This window comes from Bombina bombina, chromosome 9 (genome assembly GCF_027579735.1).
Source record: "Bombina bombina isolate aBomBom1 chromosome 9, aBomBom1.pri, whole genome shotgun sequence".
Lineage (NCBI taxonomy): Eukaryota > Metazoa > Chordata > Amphibia > Anura > Bombinatoridae > Bombina > Bombina bombina.
The window spans coordinates 20,924,501-20,943,591 of NC_069507.1; the positions used below are offsets into that span (position 1 = coordinate 20,924,501).

General features: G+C 37.6%; 1 protein-coding gene across 2 annotated transcripts in view; it reads left to right on the forward strand.

Moving 5' to 3' along the window:
- PALD1 (phosphatase domain containing paladin 1) overlaps positions 1-19,091 on the forward strand; it is a 456,745-nt gene that overhangs the window by 320,919 nt on the left and 116,735 nt on the right. For both annotated transcript variants that reach the window (XM_053691938.1, XM_053691939.1), the window contains exons 11-15: positions 1,068-1,163; positions 1,985-2,119; positions 3,024-3,140; positions 4,142-4,321; positions 14,782-14,979. In XM_053691938.1, the coding sequence (XP_053547913.1) occupies positions 1,068-1,163; positions 1,985-2,119; positions 3,024-3,140; positions 4,142-4,321; positions 14,782-14,979 (726 nt within the window). The remainder of the gene's footprint in view (positions 1-1,067; positions 1,164-1,984; positions 2,120-3,023; positions 3,141-4,141; positions 4,322-14,781; positions 14,980-19,091) is intronic.

The window sequence follows — 19,091 nt, forward strand, 5'->3', positions numbered from 1 at the left end:
ATTGTGTATTATACAGAAAGTGTCAGTGTTTGAATACTTTAGATATTGTGCATCATATAGAAAGTGTCAGATATTGTGGATCATATAGAAAGTGTCAGTGTTTGGATACTTTAGATATTATGTATCATATAGAAGGTGTCAGTGTTTGGATACTTTAAATATTGTGTATTGTATAGATATGGCCAGTGTTTGGATACTTTAGATATTGTGTATCATATAGAAAGTGTCAGTGTTTGGATACTTTGGATATTGTGTATTATATGGAAAGTGTCAGTATTTGGATAAGTTAGATATTGTTTATTGTATAGAAAGTGTCAGTGTTTGGATACTTTATCTGACACTTTCTATATGATACAAATATCTAAAGTATCCAAACACTGACACTTTCTATATGATACACAATATCTAAAGTATCCAAACACTGACACTTTCTATATGATGCACAATATCTGACACTTTCTATATGATACAAATATCTAAAGTACCTAAACACTGACACTTTCTATATGATACACAATATCTGACACTTTCTATATGATACAAATATCTATTGTGTATCATATAGAAAGTGTCAGTGTGTGGATACTTTATGTATAATACACAATATCTAAAGTATCCACACACTGACACTTTGGATACTTTAGATATTATGTATCATATAGAAGGTGTAAGTGTTTGGATACTTTAAATATTGTGTATTTTATAGATATGGCAAGTGTTTGGATACTTTAGATATTGTGTATCATATAGAAAGTGTCAGTGTCTGGATACTTTGGATATTGTGTATTATATGGAAAGTGTAAGTGTTTGGACACATTAGATATTGTGTATCATACAGAAAGTGTCAGTGTTTGGATAAGTTAGATATTGTTTATTGTATAGAAAGTGTCAGTGTTTGGATACGTTAGATATTGTTTATTGTATAGAAAGTGTAAGTGTTTGGACACATTAGATATTGTGTATCATACAGAAATGTCAGTGTTTGGATGCTATGTAACAAACAGCAAAACTCACCTGTACAAGTTACATTTTTTAGTTTTGTTAATAAAATCTCTTCTTTCTTTTAGGGAAACAGCACCAAAGAATATTTCCTCCAAGCTACACTTAACAGCCTTGAGCGCTACTTTTACTTAATAGCTTTCAACTATTATCTTCATGAGCAGGTATTGTGCAAATCTAACCTGACTTTGTGTGCCATTTGCTAGTAATAGCAGCTGTTAGTTGTGTATTATGTGCTATAAGTCTACATTTAGTAGCTCTATAAAGCCTGACATAAGATAGTACTAGGTTTTATTAGGTTTGGCACCTGGGTTATGTGTGGCCTCTGCACTGGTTTATTTAGCTCCAGAGAGAAAGCAGAAGTAACAGTAAGTGCTGCAGTTTTTGTGGCCCCAGGAAATAGTGGAAGTAACTGTGCACTATGAGGACTATGATTGGTGGGGAGACAAAAGGGGACCCTGCAACCTTTTCCTGATCTGGCCCTGTGCCATTGGGCATACAAATGTATATGTGATACTTCAGTGTTAGCAAATGGCCAAATTGTAGTTTCTCAAGGAGCCCTAACAGAGCAGATATAAATGATTTCCCTGCTTGAGTACAATAACAGCTGAGCTACTGACCAGCCTAAGAAGAGACACTCTGTGTTTGGTTTCCTTGGTGACAAGAATTGGTTGTATAGAAAGATAGCACAAACAGGACAGGTTTAGTGGATTCTTCCCTTCATGTTGGTAACATTATCATGAATAAAGATACTGGAGAGTTAGGATATTCCTTACCTTTGTTTAATTTAGTGGAGAAGTCAAGTCAGGTAGCAGAGTGCAAGTCAGGTAGCAGAGTGCAAGTCAGGTAGCAGAGTGCAAGTCAGGTAGCAGATTGCTGCTGATCATAGATGACAATAAGCAATTTATAATAAAGCTGATATTAGATGAGCCCACCCCTTGGCAATTGGTTAATCAGAGCCCCTTACTGCGCTATTTTTTTCCAGTATCCACTGGCGTTTGCACTGAATTTCAGCCGATGGCTCTGCACACATCCTTGGATTTACCGACTGCACTCAAATATGAACCTGTCTGAGTTGACGGTTTCTGGAGAACTTATAACCAAAGGCACCCGGTTGTTGGTGAGTTATTGGTGGTCTTCGCCATTTCCTGATTTGGTGTACCATAAGTGACCTGGGATGTTGGTTAACTTGTTACACATACACAGAAAATATATCCTTAACATATAAATTATTCTTTCTGTGATTCATGGTAAAGAAAACTCAGTTTTAAACAGAATTACTGAATCTAAGCTGCCATACAAGTTTTCACCTGTGAGATGTGTGTGATATTATTGTTACCTGATAATTATCTGCTTTCATCAAATACATTTGTATTCCCTATTTTTTTTTTTGGGGGGGGGGCTTACTTTTCAAACTGTTGGTCTTAAAGGGACATTATACACTATTTTTTTCTTTGCATAAATGCTTTGTAGATGATCTATTTATAAAGCCCATAAAGTTTTTTTTTTAAAAAAAAATGATAATTTTGCTTATTTTTAAATAACATTGCTCTGATTTTTAGACTCCTAACCAAGCCCCAAAGTTTAATTTGAATACCGTCAGCTACCTACTCCAGCTTGCTCCTGTTTGTGTAAAGGGTCTTTTCATATGCAAAAGAATGGGGAGGGGGGGGGGAGTGTCTTATTTTCCACTTGCAGTGGGCTTTCCAGCTACCTTTTCAACCGAGCTAAACTGAGAGCTTCTAAGTAAGTTTTTAAACAGTTTTATACTGGATTTTTATATCAGTATCTGTGCATCTTATTCTTTATAGTAGTGTCTATTACATGCAGTTATATGAAAATGAGCGTATACTGTCCCTTTAAATGTTTAAGAACTTCCAGTTAATGTGTCGTCAGTATCAGAGTTGGAACCGTCTGTTTTATCTGACATAACAAATGTAGTCAAACTGGATTTATCAGTGACCCTGGAGATGCTATATACCCCAGTGCACCACATAGGTCAGTTAGTTATTGCTCTGTTTCAGGTGTTGGACAAGAGGTTCTCCCCAGACGTTCTGAGCACTGTGAAGGAAATGAATGTTGCCAACTTCAGAAGGGTCCCAAAAATGGCTATTTATGGGACTGCACAGCCAAACTCTAAGGTGATGAGTGCTCATTAATATTGTAAAGTCAGTTTATCTTGTTGTCATCTTCAACATAAGTCATTTTATGGAGGAAAAATACTCATTAACTAGAACTGTGCATCAAGTTAGGACAATGATGTATGACAGCTGAGAATATAGATGCAATAGTCTTTTTTTATTAGTTAAGTGTTAAAAAGGAACATTTAGTATAGTATTTACCAGTCAGCGGTTCATTTATCACCGGCATATGCAGGTATGCAATCGTTCATTCTCACTTTGTTTTATAACATTACTGAAGGTTGTGCCCAGAGCTGACAGCTTCTGGAGTTTTTTGAAGGCTTGATAGACACTTAGCTGTAGTTTAAAATCTTCATATTAAATTACACTGGAAAGGCAAAGTCCAAGTGATGAGAATTCAGGTTTTTTTTTAAGGGGCATTAAACTGAAATTCTCCATAACATGTTTAATTTATAGTAAAAAATGTAATGCACTTTCATTTATTTATTGTAATTTAAATTTGAAAATTGTAGTTTTCCTGCAATACAAACCCCGACCCTGCTACCTACTACACAGTGGTCAGTGCTAATTTATATCTGTCTCTAATAGGCTACAGCAAAGGAAGTACAATAAACAAATTCAAAGGGTCTTTCCTTGGGAAGCAAAAGCTTGCAATACCTTTGAGGACAGTTATTATGTATGCAGATAATTTACAGTGCAAACATTCCGATGCACAAATAAAACGTACTTTAATGTGAGTTTTCTGAATAAGTATCTCATACAGAAATCTGAGATCACAACTAAACAATAAAACAAGATATTCTGAGATTTAGGGGTTTTGATCTGTGTCTACAACCAGCATAGCCGTTACAGATATTAATGAGATATCTCCTTTAATGCTGGTTAATTGAAGCTGTATGAATCCAAAATGTTTGGTTCCTGACTGCTTATTTACATTGCATTATATGTATTTTTTATTCTTTTGTCATAAGTAGCAAATGCTTATTGTGAATATTCCACAGGCTACCGCTTCTGTTCTCAGTTATCTGACTGACACCAAGAGAAATTATTCTAACATCCTGTGGGTCAACCTGCGAGAAGATGTTGTGTTGGAAGGCAATGAACAGACGTTTAGCCCACGAGAACTTGAGAACCTGGAACAACAGATTGTGATACCTGTAACTTCATCAGAGCAAATAGAGGTAAAGTATTGCAGGGACCCATTATGTGAGTCTCGCTTGGTGTTAAACCCATAGATTAGAACATAACCATTCATTCTAAAACTGTAACAGATAAACTGTAAAGTAGCTAACTAGGATTTCTTCTATTCTGTATCTGTCTGATATGAATTGTTTGTATACGCAAAAATGGATTTCTGAAGGGAAACAATTGTATTCTCTTAGTGACCACAAGATGGTGCTATATAGCTGTTCCTCAATGCAGCTTTTAGTGCTGTATAAGTGAGTTGGAGGTTCTAGTAGGAAAGACTTACGGCTAGATTACGAGTTTTGCGTTAAGCTGAAAAAGCAGCGTTAACAGGTCCTAACGCTGCTTTTACACTACCGCTGCTATTACGAGTCTTGCAGGTTTAGGGTCACTGCACACTTTTTTGGCCTTGCCACAAAACGACTTAAGTAAACTTCGTAAACCCTTTTTCTTTCATGTAATTAGCAAGAGTCCATGAGCTAGTGACGTATGGGATATACAATCCTACCAGGAGGGGCAAAGTTTCCCAAACCTTAAAATGCCTACAAATACACCCCTCACCACACCCACAAATCAGTTTTACAAACTTTGCCTTCTATGGAGGTGGTGAAGTAAGTTTGTGCTAGATTCTACGTTGATATGCGCTCCGCAGCAAGTTGGAGCCCGGTTTTCCTCTCAGCGTGCAGAGGGATGTGAGGAGAGTATTGCCTATTTTGAATGCAGTGATCTACTTCTACAGGGTCTATTTCATAGGTTCTCTGTTATCGGTCGTAGAGATTCATCTCTTACCTCCCTTTTCAGATCGACGATATACTCTTATATATATACCATTACCTCTGCTGATTTTCGTTTCAGTACTGGTTTGGCTTTCTACAAACATGTAGATGAGTGTCCTGGGGTAAGTAAGTCTTATTTTCTGTGACACTCTAAGCTATGGTTGGGCACTTTTTTATAAAGTTCTAAATATATGTATTCAAACATTTATTTGCCTTGACTCAGAATGTTCAACTTTCCTTATTTTCAGACAGTCAGTTTCATATTTGGGATAATGCACTTGAATCAATTATTTTTCTTACCTTAAAAATTTGACTTTTTTCCCTGTGGGCTGTTAGGCTCGCGGGGGCTGTAAATGCTTCATTTTATTGCGTCATTCTTGGCGCTGACTTTTTTGGCGCAAAAAATCTTTTCTGTGTCCGGCGTCATACGTGTCGCCGGAAGTTGCGTCATTTTTGACGTTCTTTTGCGCCAAAAATGTCGGCGTTCCGGATGTGGCGTCATTTTTGGCGCCAAAAGCATTTAGGCGCCAAATAATGTGGGCGTCTTATTTGGCGCTAAAAAAATTTGGGCGTCGCTTTTGTCTCCACATTATTTAAGTCTCATTTTTCTTTGCTTCTGGTTGCTAGAAGCTTGTTCATTGGCATTTTTTCCCATTCCTGAAACTGTCATTTAAGGAATTTGATCAATTTTGCTTTATATGTTGTTTTTTCTCTTACATATTGCAAGATGTCTCACGTTGCATCTGAGTCAGAAGATACTTCAGGAAAATCGCTGTCTGGTGCTGGAACTACCAAAGCTAAGTGTATCTGCTGTAAACTTTTGGTAGCTATTCCTTCAGCTGTTGTTTGTATTGATTGTCATGACAAACTTGTTAAAGCAGATAATATTTCCTTTAGTAAAGTACCATTGCCTGTTGCAGTTCCATCAACATCTAATGTTCAGAATGTTCCTGATAACATAAGAGATTTTGTTTCTGAATCCATCAAGAAGGCTATGTCTGTTATTCCTCCTTCTAGTAAGCATAAAAAATCTTTTAAAACTTCTCTTTATACAGATGAATTTTTAAATGAACATCATCATTCTGATTCTAATGACTCTTCTGGTTCAGAGGATTCTGTCTCAGAGATTGATGCTGATAAAACTTCATATTTATTTAAAATGGAGTTTGAATTTGGTTCTGGGGGCTCTTCAAGCTCCTCCTTTTGAACCCATGCATTCATTGGACATTAAATTACTTTCTTGGAAAGTTTTGTTCCTTTTGGCGATCTCTTCTGCCAGAAGAGTCTCTGAATTATCTGCTCTTTCTTGTGAGTCTCCTTTTCTGATTTTTCATCAGGATAAGGCGGTGTTGCGAACTTCTTTTGAATTTTTACCTAAGGTTGTGAATTCCAACAACATTAGTAGAGAAATTGTGGTTCCCTCATTATGTCCTAATCCTAAGAATTCTAAGGAGAAATCGTTGCATTCTTTGGATGTTGTTAGAGCTTTGAAATATTATGTTGAAGCTACTAAGTCTTTCCGAAAGACTTCTAGTCTATTTGTTATCTTTTCCGGTTCTAGAAAAGGCCAGAAAGCTTCTGCCATTTCTTTGGCATCTTGGTTGAAATCTTTAATTCATCTTGCTTATGTCGAGTCGGGTAAAACTCCGCCTCAAAGGATTACAGCTCATTCTACTAGGTCAGTTTCTACTTCCTGGGCGTTTAAGAATGAAGCTTCGGTTGATCAGATTTGCAAAGCAGCAACTTGGTCCTCTTTGCATACTTTTACTAAATTCTACCATTTTGATGTATTTTCTTCTTCTGAAGCAGTTTTTGGTAGAAAAGTACTTCAGGTAGCGGTTTCAGTTTGAATCTTCTGTTTATGTTTTTCATTAAACTTTATTTTGGGTGTGGATTATTTTCAGCAGGAATTGGCTGTCTTTATTTTATCCCTCCCTCTCTAGTGACTCTTGTGTGGAAAGATCCACATCTTGGGTAGTCATTATCCCATACGTCACTAGCTCATGGACTCTTGCTAATTACATGAAAGAAAACATAATTTATGTAAGAACTTACCTGATAAATTCATTTCTTTCATATTAGCAAGAGTCCATGAGGCCCACCCTTTTTGTGGTGGTTATGATTTTTTTGTATAAAGCACAATTATTCCAATTCCTTATTTTATATGCTTTCGCACTTTTTTCTTATCACCCCACTTCTTGGCTATTCGTTAAACTGAATTGTGGGTGTGGTGAGGGGTGTATTTATAGGCATTTTAAGGTTTGGGAAACTTTGCCCCTCCTGGTAGGAATGTATATCCCATACGTCACTAGCTCATGGACTCTTGCTAATATGAAAGAAATGAATTTATCAGGTAAGTTCTTACATAAATTATGTTTTTTCTATGGGACTTCCATAGCGCTGGTATTACAAGTCTGTCCTGGGAGGCCAAAAAGTGAGCATTACACCCTACCCCGTCAAGAGTCCTAACGCATTCTAAAGTCAGTAGTTAAGAGTTTTTTATGGTACAACACCATAGCATATAACTCATAACTAAAGTGCTAAAAAGTACACTAACACCCATAAACTACATATTAACCCCTAAACCGAGGCCCTCCCGCATTGCAAACACTATAATAAAATTTTTAACCCCTAATCTGCAGCTCTGGACATCGCCGCCACTAGAATAAACATATTAACCCCTAAACCGCTGCACTCCCGCCTCGCAAACACTAGTTAAATATTATTAACCCCTAATCTGCCATCCCCAACGTCGCCGCCACTATATTAAATGTATTAACCCCTAAGTCTAACCCTAACACCCCCTAACTTAAATATAATTTAAATAAATCTAAATAAAATTACTATCATTAAATAAATTATTCCTATTTAAAACTAAATACTTACCTATAAAATAAATCCTAAGCTAGCTACAATATAACTAATAGTTACATTGTATCTAGCTTAGGGTTTATTTTTATTTTACAGGCACGTTTTGTATTTATTTAACTAGGTAGAATAGTTATTAAATAGTTATTAACTATTTAATAACTACCTAGCTAAAATAAGTACAAATTTACCTGTAAAATAAACCTAACCTAAGTTACAATTACACTTAACACTACACTACAATTAAATAAATTAACTAAATTAAATACAATTAAATAAATTAAATTAGCTAAATCACACAAAAAAACAAATACTAAATTACAGAAAATAAAAAACAAATTACAGATCTTTAAACTAATTACACCTAATCGAATAACCCTATAAAAATAAAAAAGCCCCCCCCCCAAAAAAAAAAACTAGCTTAAACTAAACTATCAATAGCCCTTAAAAGGGCCTTTTGCTGGGCATTGCCCCAAAGTAATCAGCTCTTTTACCTGTAAAAAAAATAAATACAAACAACCCCCCCAACAGTAAAACCCACCACCCACACAACCAACCCCCCAAATAAAAGCTAATTAAAAAAACCTAAGCTCCCCATGACCCTGAAAAGGGCATTTGGATGGGCATTGCCCTTAAAAGGGCATTTAGCTCTTTTGCAGGCCCAAACCCTAATCTAAAAATAAACCCACCCAATACACCCTTAAAAAAATCCTAACACTAACCCCCGAAGATTCACTTACCGGGAGAAGTCTTCATCCAAGCGGCAAGATGTCCTCAACGAAGCCGGCAGAAGTGGTCCTCCAGACGGGCAGAAGTCTTCATCCAGACGGCATCTTCTATCTTCATCCTTCCGGCGCGGAGCGGGTCCAACTTCAAGACATCCGACGTGGAGCATCCTCTTCAAACGACGGCTTCTTCGTAATAAATATTTCTGTAACTGACCTCATCAAAGATGGCGTCCCTTAGATTCCGACTGGCTGATAGAAAAAATCCTATTGGCTGATTGGATCAGCCAATAGGATTGGAACAGCCAATAGAATGCCAGCTCAATCCTATTGGCTGATTGCATCAGCCAATAGGATTTTTTCTACCTTAATTCCGATTGGCTGATAGAATTCTATCAGCCAATCGGAATTAAGGTAGAAAAAATTCTATTGGCTGTTCCAATCCTTTTGGCTGACCCAATCAGCCAATAGGATTTTTTCTACCTTAATTCCGATTGGCTGATAGAATTCTATCAGCCAGTCGGAATCTAAGGGACGCCATCTTGGATGAGGTCAGTTAAAGAGATATTTATTACGAAGAAGCCGTCGTTTTAAGAGGATGCTCCACGTTGGATGTCTTGAAGATGGACCTGCTTCGCGCCGGAAGGATGAAGATAGAAGATGCCGTCTTGATGAAGACTTCTGCCCGTCTGCAGGACCACTTCTGCCCGTCTAGAGGGCCACTTCTGCTGGCTTCGTTAAGTACATCTTGCCGCTTGGATGAAGACTTCTCCCGGTAAGTGAATCTTCGGGGGTTAGTGTTAGGATTTTTTTAAGGGTATATTGGGTGGGTTTATTTTTAGAATAGGGTTTGGGCATGCAAAAGAGCTAAATGCCCTTTTAAAGGCAATGCCTATCCAAATGCCATTTTCAGGGCAATGGGGAGCTTGGGTTTTTTTAGTTAGTATTTTATTTGGGGGGTTGGTTGTGTGGGTGGGGGGTTGTTTGTATTTTTTTTTTTTACAGGTAAAAGAGCTGATTACTTTGTGGCAATGCCCCGCAAAAGGCCCTTTTAAGGGCTATTGATAGTTTAGTTTAGGCTAGGGTTTTATTTTTATTTGGGGGGGGGGGCTTTTTTATTTTGATAGGGCTATTAGATTAGGTGTAAAAAGTTTTTAAAGATCTGTAATTTGTTTTTTATTTTCTGTAATTTAGTGTTTGTTTGTTTTTGTGATTTAGCTAATTTATTTATTTGTAGTGTTAGGTGTTAGTGTAACTTAGTTTAGGTTTTATTTTACAGGTCAGTTTGTATTTATTTTAGCTAAGTAGTTATTAAATAGTTAATAACTATTTAATAACTATTCTACCTAGTTAAAATAAATACAAACTTGCCTGTAAAATAAAAATAAACCTTAAGCTAGCTACAATGTAACTATTAGTTATATTGTAGCTAGCTTAGGGTTTATTTTATAGTTAAGTATTTAGTTTTAAATAGGAATAATTTAGTTAATGATATAAATTTTATTTAGATTTATTTTCAATTAGGGGGTGTTAGGGTTAGACTTAGGTTTAGGGGTTAATACATTTAATATAGTGGCTGCGACGTTGGGGGGTGGCAGATTAGGGGTTAATAAGTGTAAGATTAGGGGTGTTTAGACTCAGGGTTCATGTTAGGGTGTTAGGTGTAAACATATAATGTGTTTCCCCATAGGAATCAATGGGGCTGCATTACTGAGTTTTACGCTGCTTTTTTGCAGGTGTTAGACTTTTTCTCAGCCGGCTCTCCCCATTGATGTCTATGGGGAAATTGTGCACAAGCACGTACGACCAGCTCACCGCTGACTTAAGCAGCTCTGGTATTGGAGTGCGGTATGGAGCTCAATTTTGCTCTACGCTCACTTCTTGCCTTTTAACGCCGGGTTTAGAAAAACCTTTAATACCAGCACTGCAGGTAAGTGAGCGGTGAGAGAAAACCACTTGTTAGCACCGCATAGCTCCTAACGCAAAATTCGTAATCTGGCCGTTTATTTGCAGGGGCGAATCTGTTAGATTTATAAGGTGATAAGGATGGGATCTATTCAACAATGCTAAAAAGCAAATAGATTCAAATCTGTGTGTGTGCATGTGTGTTTCTGTCTGTGTGTGTATATGTGCCTGTGTTTCTTTGTTTATAAGAGTCAATGCACATACATTTATGTCTGTGTGTGTGTGTGTGTGTGCATATGTGTGTGTGTGTGTGTGTGTGCAGGCATGTGTATATGTGTCTGTGTGCATGAGTCTGTGTGTGTGTGTGTGTATATGTATCTGTGTGTGCATGTGTGTATATGTGTCTGTGTTTCTTTGTTTATAAGAGTCAATGCACATACATGTATGTCTGTGCGTGCATGTGTCTTTTCGTCTGTGTGTTTGTGTGTGCGTGTGTGCATGAGTCTGTGTGTATCCTTGTGCATGTGTATTTATGTCTGTGTGCATGTGTATATGTGTCTGTGTGTGTGTATGCATGAGTCTATGCATGTGTGTGTGCATGAGTCTTTGCATGTGTATATATGTATCTGTGTGCATGAGTGTGTGTGTGCATTAGTCTATGCATGTGTGTGTGCATGAGTCCATCCATGTTTGTATTTGTATCTGTGTGCATGAGTCTATGCATGTGTGTATATGTATCTGTGTGTGTGCATGAGTCTATGCATGTGTGTATATATGTATCTGTGTGCATGAGTCTATGCATGTGTGTGTATATATGTATCTGTGTGCATGAGTCTATGCATGTGTGTGTATATATGTATCTGTGTGCATGAGTCTATGCATGTGTGTGTATATATGTATCTGTGTGCATGAGTCTATGCATGTGTGTGTATATATGTATCTGTGTGCATGAGTCTATGCATGTGTGTGTATATATGTATCTGTGTGCATGAGTCTATGCATGTGTGTGTATATATGTATCTGTGTGCATGAGTCTATGCATGTGTGTGTATATGTATCTGTGTGCATGAGTCTATGCATGTGTGTGTATATGTATCTGTGTGCATGAGTCTATGCATGTGTGTGTGCATGAGTCTTTGCATGTGTATATATGTATCTGTGTGCATGAGTGTGTGTGTGCATTAGTCTATGCATGTGTGTGTGCATGAGTCCATCCATGTTTGTATTTGTATCTGTGTGCATGAGTCTATGCATGTGTGTATATGTATCTGTGTGTGTGCATGAGTCTATGCATGTGTGTATATATGTATCTGTGTGCATGAGTCTATGCATGTGTGTGTATATATGTATCTGTGTGCATGAGTCTATGCATGTGTGTGTATATATGTATCTGTGTGCATGAGTCTATGCATGTGTGTGTATATATGTATCTGTGTGCATGAGTCTATGCATGTGTGTGTATATATGTATCTGTGTGCATGAGTCTATGCATGTGTGTGTATGTGTATCTGTGTGCATGAGTCTATGCATGTGTGTGTATATGTATCTGTGTGCATGAGTCTATGCATGTGTGTGTATATGTATCTGTGTGCATGAGTCTATGCATGTGTGTATATGTATCTGTGTGTGTGCATGAGTCTATGCATGTGTGTGTGTATATGTATCTGTGTGCATGAGTCTATGCATGTGTGTGTGTATATGTATCTGTGTGCATGATTCTATGCATGTGTGTGTATATGTATCTGTGCATGAGTCTGTGCATGTGTGTCTGCATGAGTCTGTGCATGTGTGTGTGCATGAGTCTATGCATGTGTGTGTATATGTATCTGTGTGCATGTGTGTCTGCATGAGTCTGTGCATGTGTGTGTGCATGAGTCTATGCATGTGTGTGTATATGTATCTGTGTGCATGAGTCTATGCATGTGTGTGTATATGTATCTGTGTACATGAGTCTGTGCATGTGTGTCTGCATGAGTCTGTGCATGTGTGTGTGCATGAGTCTATGCATGTGTGTGTATATGTATCTGTGTGCATGAGTCTGTGCATGTGTGTCTGCATGAGTCTGTGCATGTGTGTGTGCATGAGTCTATGCATGTGTGTGTATATGTATCTGTGTGCATGAGTCTATGCATGTGTGTGTATATGTATCTGTGTACATGAGTCTATGCATGTGTGTGTATATGTATCTGTGTGCATGAGTCTGTGCATGTGTGTCTGCATGAGTGTATGCATGTGTGTGTATATGTATCTGTGTGCATGAGTCTGTGCATGTGTGTGTATATGTATCTGTGTGCATGAGTCTATGCATGTGTGTGCGCATTAGTCTATGCGTGTGTGTACATGAGTCTATGCATGTGTATGTATGTGTGTGCATGAGTCGATGCATGTGTGTGTGCAAGGGTCTGTGCATGTTTGTATATATGTATCTGTGTTCATGAGTCTATGCATGTGTGTGTGTATATGTATCTGTGTGCATGAGTCTATGCATGTGTGTGTGTATATGTATCTGTGTGCATGAGTCTATGCATGTGTGTGTATATATATGTATCTGTGTGCATGAGTCTATGCATGTGTGTGTGTATATATGTATCTGTGTGCATAGAGTCTATGCATGTGTGTGTGTGTATATGTATCTGTGTGCATGAGTCTATGCATGTGTGTGTATATATGTATCTGTGTGCATGAGTCTATGCATGTGTGTGTATATATATGTATCTGTGTGCATGAGTCTATGCATGTGTGTGTGTATATATGTATCTGTGTGCATGAGTCTATGCATGTGTGTGTGTATATATGTATCTGTGTGCATGAGTCTATGCATGTGTGTGTAATATTGTATCTGTGTGCATGAGTCTATGCATGTGTGTGTGTATATATGTATCTGTGTGCATGAGTCTATGCATGTGTGTGTGTATATATGTATCTGTGTGCATGAGTCTATGCATGTGTGTGTGTATATATGTATCTGTGTGCATGAGTCTATGCATGTGTGTGTATATATGTATCTGTGTGCATGAGTCTATGCATGTGTGTGTGTATATATGTATCTGTGTGCATGAGTCTATGCATGTGTGTGTGTATATATGTATCTGTGTGCATGAGTCTATGCATGTGTGTGTGTGTTTAATATGTATCCTGTGTGCATGAGTCTATGCATGTGTGTGTGTATATATGTATCTGTGTGCACGAGTCTATGCATGTGTGTGTGTGTGTGTGTATATATGTATCTGTGTGCATGAGTCTATGCATGTGTGTGTATATATATGTATCTGTGTGCATGAGTCTATGCATGTGTGTGTGTATATATATATATGTATCTGTGTGCATGAGTCTATGCATGTGTGTGTATATATATGTATCTGTGTGCATGAGTCTATGCATGTGTATGTATCTGTGTACATGAGTTTATGCATGTGTGTGTGTATATATGTATCTGTGTGCATGAGTCTATGCATGTGTGTGTGTATATATGTATCTGTGTGCATGAGTCTATGCATGTGTGTGTGTATATATGTATCTGTGTGCATGAGTCTATGCATGTGTGTGTATATATATGTATCTGTGTGCATGAGTCTATGCATGTGTGTGTATATATGTATCTGTGTGCATGAGTCTATGCATGTGTGTGTGTATATATGTATCTGTGTGCATGAGTCTATGCATGTGTGTGTGTATATATGTATCTGTGTGCATGAGTCTATGCATGTGTGTGTGTATATATGTATCTGTGTGCATGAGTCTATGCATGTTTCTATATGTATCTTTGTGCATGTGTGTATATATGTATCTGTGTGCCTGAGTCTATGCATGTGTGTGTATATGAGTCTGTGTATGTATCTGTGTGCATGACTCTATACATGTGTGTATATATGTATCTGTATGCATGTGTGTGTGCATGAGTCTGTGCATGTGTGTGCGCTCTTGTACGCACTTTGTCTGTTTAATATGTCTCTAATTGTCCCCAGCAGAAGAGATTAGATAACATTTGTAGAATGTCAGTGGAACTGGAAAGCCCAGAATTAAATTACAGGAAAATCTGGACAAAATAAATAATGAAAAGATATCGCAAATGTTTTTAACTTATGAGTAAACCTTCTTTATTACAGTTTTAGTGTTTTATGTCCCTTTAATCTCTGCCAGTTTGTGGTTGAGCAGATAGTTCCTGCATTTTGTCTTTTTCAGAAATTAGAGGCCACCGTAGCGAATCACGTGCTGACCTCACAGAAGTGGTTGGAAGTTTACTTGGAGCAGGAGAAGCAGATGAAGATGTTTAAAACATGTCAAACGATACAGGAAGTTTTCAATCAGCATAAAAGCTCTTACCCAGGGCTGGTGTACCGAAGGGTCCCTATTCCAGACTTCTGTGCCCCCCGGGAGCAGGTAATAGCCCATGACTAACAAATAGCCTCTCTGGATACCTGCAGTGCTGTGATTCCCAGTGCATTGCAGACCTCTGTCAGCTAAGGAATTTGTCATAAAAAAGCTACTAATCATTTGAAGTTCTATTGCATTGTGTTTCTATGATGCATTTGTTTATGCAAATCTACTGCATTTACTGGTCCATTACGTTCTGTTTATATTTTGTGTATAATGTAGCTCTGTGCAGAATCTATCGGCTAGATTTAGAGTTCTGCGTTAGGGTTAAAAAGCAGCGTTAAGGGGTCCTAACGCTGCTTTTTAACGCCCGCTGGTATTTAGAGTCAGGCAGGAAAGGGTCTACCACTCACTTTCTTTCTGCGACTCGAGGCTACCGCAAATCCCCTTACGTCAATTGCATATCCTATCTTTTCTATGGGATTTGCCTAACACTGGTATTAGGATTCTTGGAAGAAGTGAGAGGTACAGCCTCTACCAACAAGACTCCAACCGCAAAAAAAAGTCAGTAGTTAAGAAGAGTTTTATGGGCTAACGCCGGAACATAAAGCTCTTAACTACTGTGCTATAAAGTACACTAACACCCATAAACTACCTATTAACCCCTAAACCGAAGCCCCCTCACATCGCAAACCCTATAATACATTTTTTTAACCCCTAATCTTCTGACCGGACATCGCCGACACCTAAATTATAGCTATGAACCCCTAATCTGCTGCCCCTAACATCGCTGCCACCTATATTATATTTATTACCCCCTAATCTGCCCCCCCCCACGTCGCCGCCACCTACCTACTTTTATTAACCCCTAATCTGCCCTCCCTAACATCGCCGCCACCTAACTACAATTATTAACCCCTAAACTCCCACCCCCAACGTCGCCGCTACTATAATAAAGTTTTTAACCCCTAAACCTAACCCTAACACCCCCCTAAGTTAAATATAATTTAAATAAAACTAAATAAATTTACTATCATTAAATAAATTATTCCTATTTAAAACTAAATACTTACCTATAAAATAAACCCTAATATAGCTACAATATAACTAATAGTTACATTGTAGCTATTTTAGGATTTATATTTATTTTAACTAGGTAGAATAGCTATTAAATAGTTATTAACTATTTAATAGCTACCTAATTAAAATAATTACAAAATTACCTGTAAAATAAATCCTAACCTAAGTTACAAATACACCTAACACTACACTATCAATAAACTAATTAAATAAATTACCTACAATTATCTAAACTAAAATACAATTCAATAAACTAAACTATAATACCAAAAAAAAAAAACCACTAAATTACAGAAAAAAAAAAAAAAAATGACAAGGTTTAAACTAAATACACCTAATCTAAGCTCCCTAATAAAATAAAAAAGCCCCCCAAAATAATAAAATGCCCTACCCTATACTAAATTACAAAGTAATCAGCTCTTTTACCAGCCCTTAAAAGGGCTTTTTGCGGGGCATTGCCCCAAAGTAATCAGCTCTTTTACCTGTAAATAAAAATACAATACCCCCCCCCCCAACATTACAACCCACCACCCACATACCCCTACTCTAAAACCCACCCAAACCCCCCTTAAAAAAACCTAACACTAACCCCCTGAAGATCTCCCTACCTTGAGTCGTCTTCACTCAGCCGAGCCGAATTCTTCATCTAAGCGGGGCAGAAGAGGTCTTCCATCCGATTGAAGTTTTCATCCAAGCGGAATCTTCTATCTTCATCCATCCGGAGCGGAGCGGCAGCATCATGAAGACCTCCGACGCGGAACATCCATCCTGGCCGACGACTTCCCGATGAATGACTGTTCCTTTAAATGACGTCATCCAAGCTGGCGTCCCTCGAATTCCGATTGGCTGATAGGATTCTATCAGCCATTCAGAGTTAAGGTAGGAAAATTCTGATTGGCTGATTCAATCAGCCAATCAGATTGAAGTTCAATCCGATTGGCTGATCCAATCAGCCAATCGGATTGACCTCGCATTCTATTGGCTGATCGGAATGTTGGGGGGGTATTGTATTTTTATTTACAGGTAAAAGAGCTGATTACTTTGGGGCAATGCCCCGCAAAAAGCCCTTTTAAGGGCTGGTAAAAGAGCTGATTACTTTGTAATTTAGGATAGGGTAGGGCATTTTATTATTTTGGGGGGCTTTTTTATTTTATTAGGGGACTTAGATTAGGTGTAATTAGTTTAAACTTCTTGTAATTTTTTTTATTTTCTGTAATTTAGTGGGGGTTTTGGTATTATAATTTAGTTTATTTAATTGTATTTTAGTTTAGATAATTGTAGGTAATTTATTTAATTAGTTTATTGATAGTGTAGTGTTAGGTGTATTTGTAACTTAGTTTAGGATTTATTTTACAGGTAATTTTGTAATTATCTTAACTAGGTAGCTATTAATTAAACAGTTAATAACTATTTAATTGCTATTCTACCTAGTTAAAATAAATTCAAAGTTGCCTGTAAAATAAATATAAATCCTAAAATAGCTACAATGTAACTATTAGTTATATTGTAGCTATATTAGGGTTTATTTTATAGGTAAGTATTTAGTTTTAAATAGGAATAATTTATTTAATGATAGTAAATTTATTTCGTTTTATTTAAATTATATTTAACTTAGGGGGGTGTTAGGGTTAGGGTTAGGTTTAGGGGTTAATAACTTTATTATAGTAGCGGCGACATTGGGGGCGGGAGTTTAGGGGTTAATAATTGTAGTTAGGTGGTGGCGATGTTAGGGAGGGAAGATTAGGGGTTAATAAAATTTATTATAGTGTTTGCGAGGCGGGAGTGCAGCGGTTTAGGGGTTAATACATTTATTATAGTGGCGGCGATGTCCGGTTGGCAGATTAGGGGTTAATAAGTGTAGGTAGGTGGCGGCGACGTTGGGGGGGGGCAGATTAGGGGTTAATAAATAATATGTAGGTGTCGGCGATGTTAGGGGCAGCAGATTAGGGGTTGATAGGGATAATGTAGGTTGCGGCGGTGTCCGGAGCGGCACATTAGGGGTTAATAATATAATGTAGGTGTCAGCGATAACGGGGGCGGCAGATTAGGGGTTAATAAGTGTAAGGTTAGGGTGTTAGGTGCAGACTTAGAGAGTGTTTCCCAATAGGAAACAATGGGGCTGCGTTAGGAGCTGAACGCTGCTTTTTTGCAGGTGTTAGGTTTTTTTCCAGTCAGCTCAGCCCCATTGTTTCCTATGGGGATATCATGCACAAGCACATTTTTCCAGCTTACCACTACCGTAAGCAATGCTGGTATTGAGAGTTGAAGTGGAGCTAAATTATGCTCAACGCTCCCTTTTCTGAGGCTAACGCAGCCATTCAGACAACTCGTAATACCAGCGTTGTCTTAAGGGTGCGCTGGAAAAAAAAGGCTCGTTAGCACCGCGGGTCTTTACCGACAAAACTCTAAATCTAGGTGTAAGTTTGTTCACCAGTACGCTGAGAAACTAAAGTGAAATAAAGCACTGTGTACAGATGCAGTAATATAGGGCAATATATATAATAATAATTAGCTGCAATATGGAAACACATGTTTTATGTAATATATAAGGCTTAATGTATAAAGTTCAGTGATACGTTTTTAATTCAGCATAAAAATAATATACTAATATTGTACTGTATATAACGTATCAAAGCAGAAGTTACAATACAGTATACACTGGGCTGCAAAGTTGTTTTCCAATTATTTACTTTCTGGTAATATGAAATAGGCACAATACTTATAACCTAAATAATATTAATAAAGTATAACTAGTCTGCATACCGTATATTGTTCATACTATAATAATGTGTTTTGTGCCTGGAATGCCGTGCAGTCGAGTGTCTGTGCTATGTTCAATAAGGAGGTTGTATCAGTGGTTTGCAGACAATAAGGAGATTGTATCAGTGGTTTGCAGACAATGAGATTGTATCAGTGGTTTGCAGACAATAAGGAGGTTGTATCAGGGGTTTACGGACAATAAGGAGGTTGTATCAGGGGTTTGCAGACAATAAGAAGGTTGTATCAGTGGTTTGCAGACAATAAGGAGGTTGTATCAGTGGTTTGCAGACAATAAGGAGATTGTATCAGTGGTTTGCAGACAATAAGGAGGTTGTATC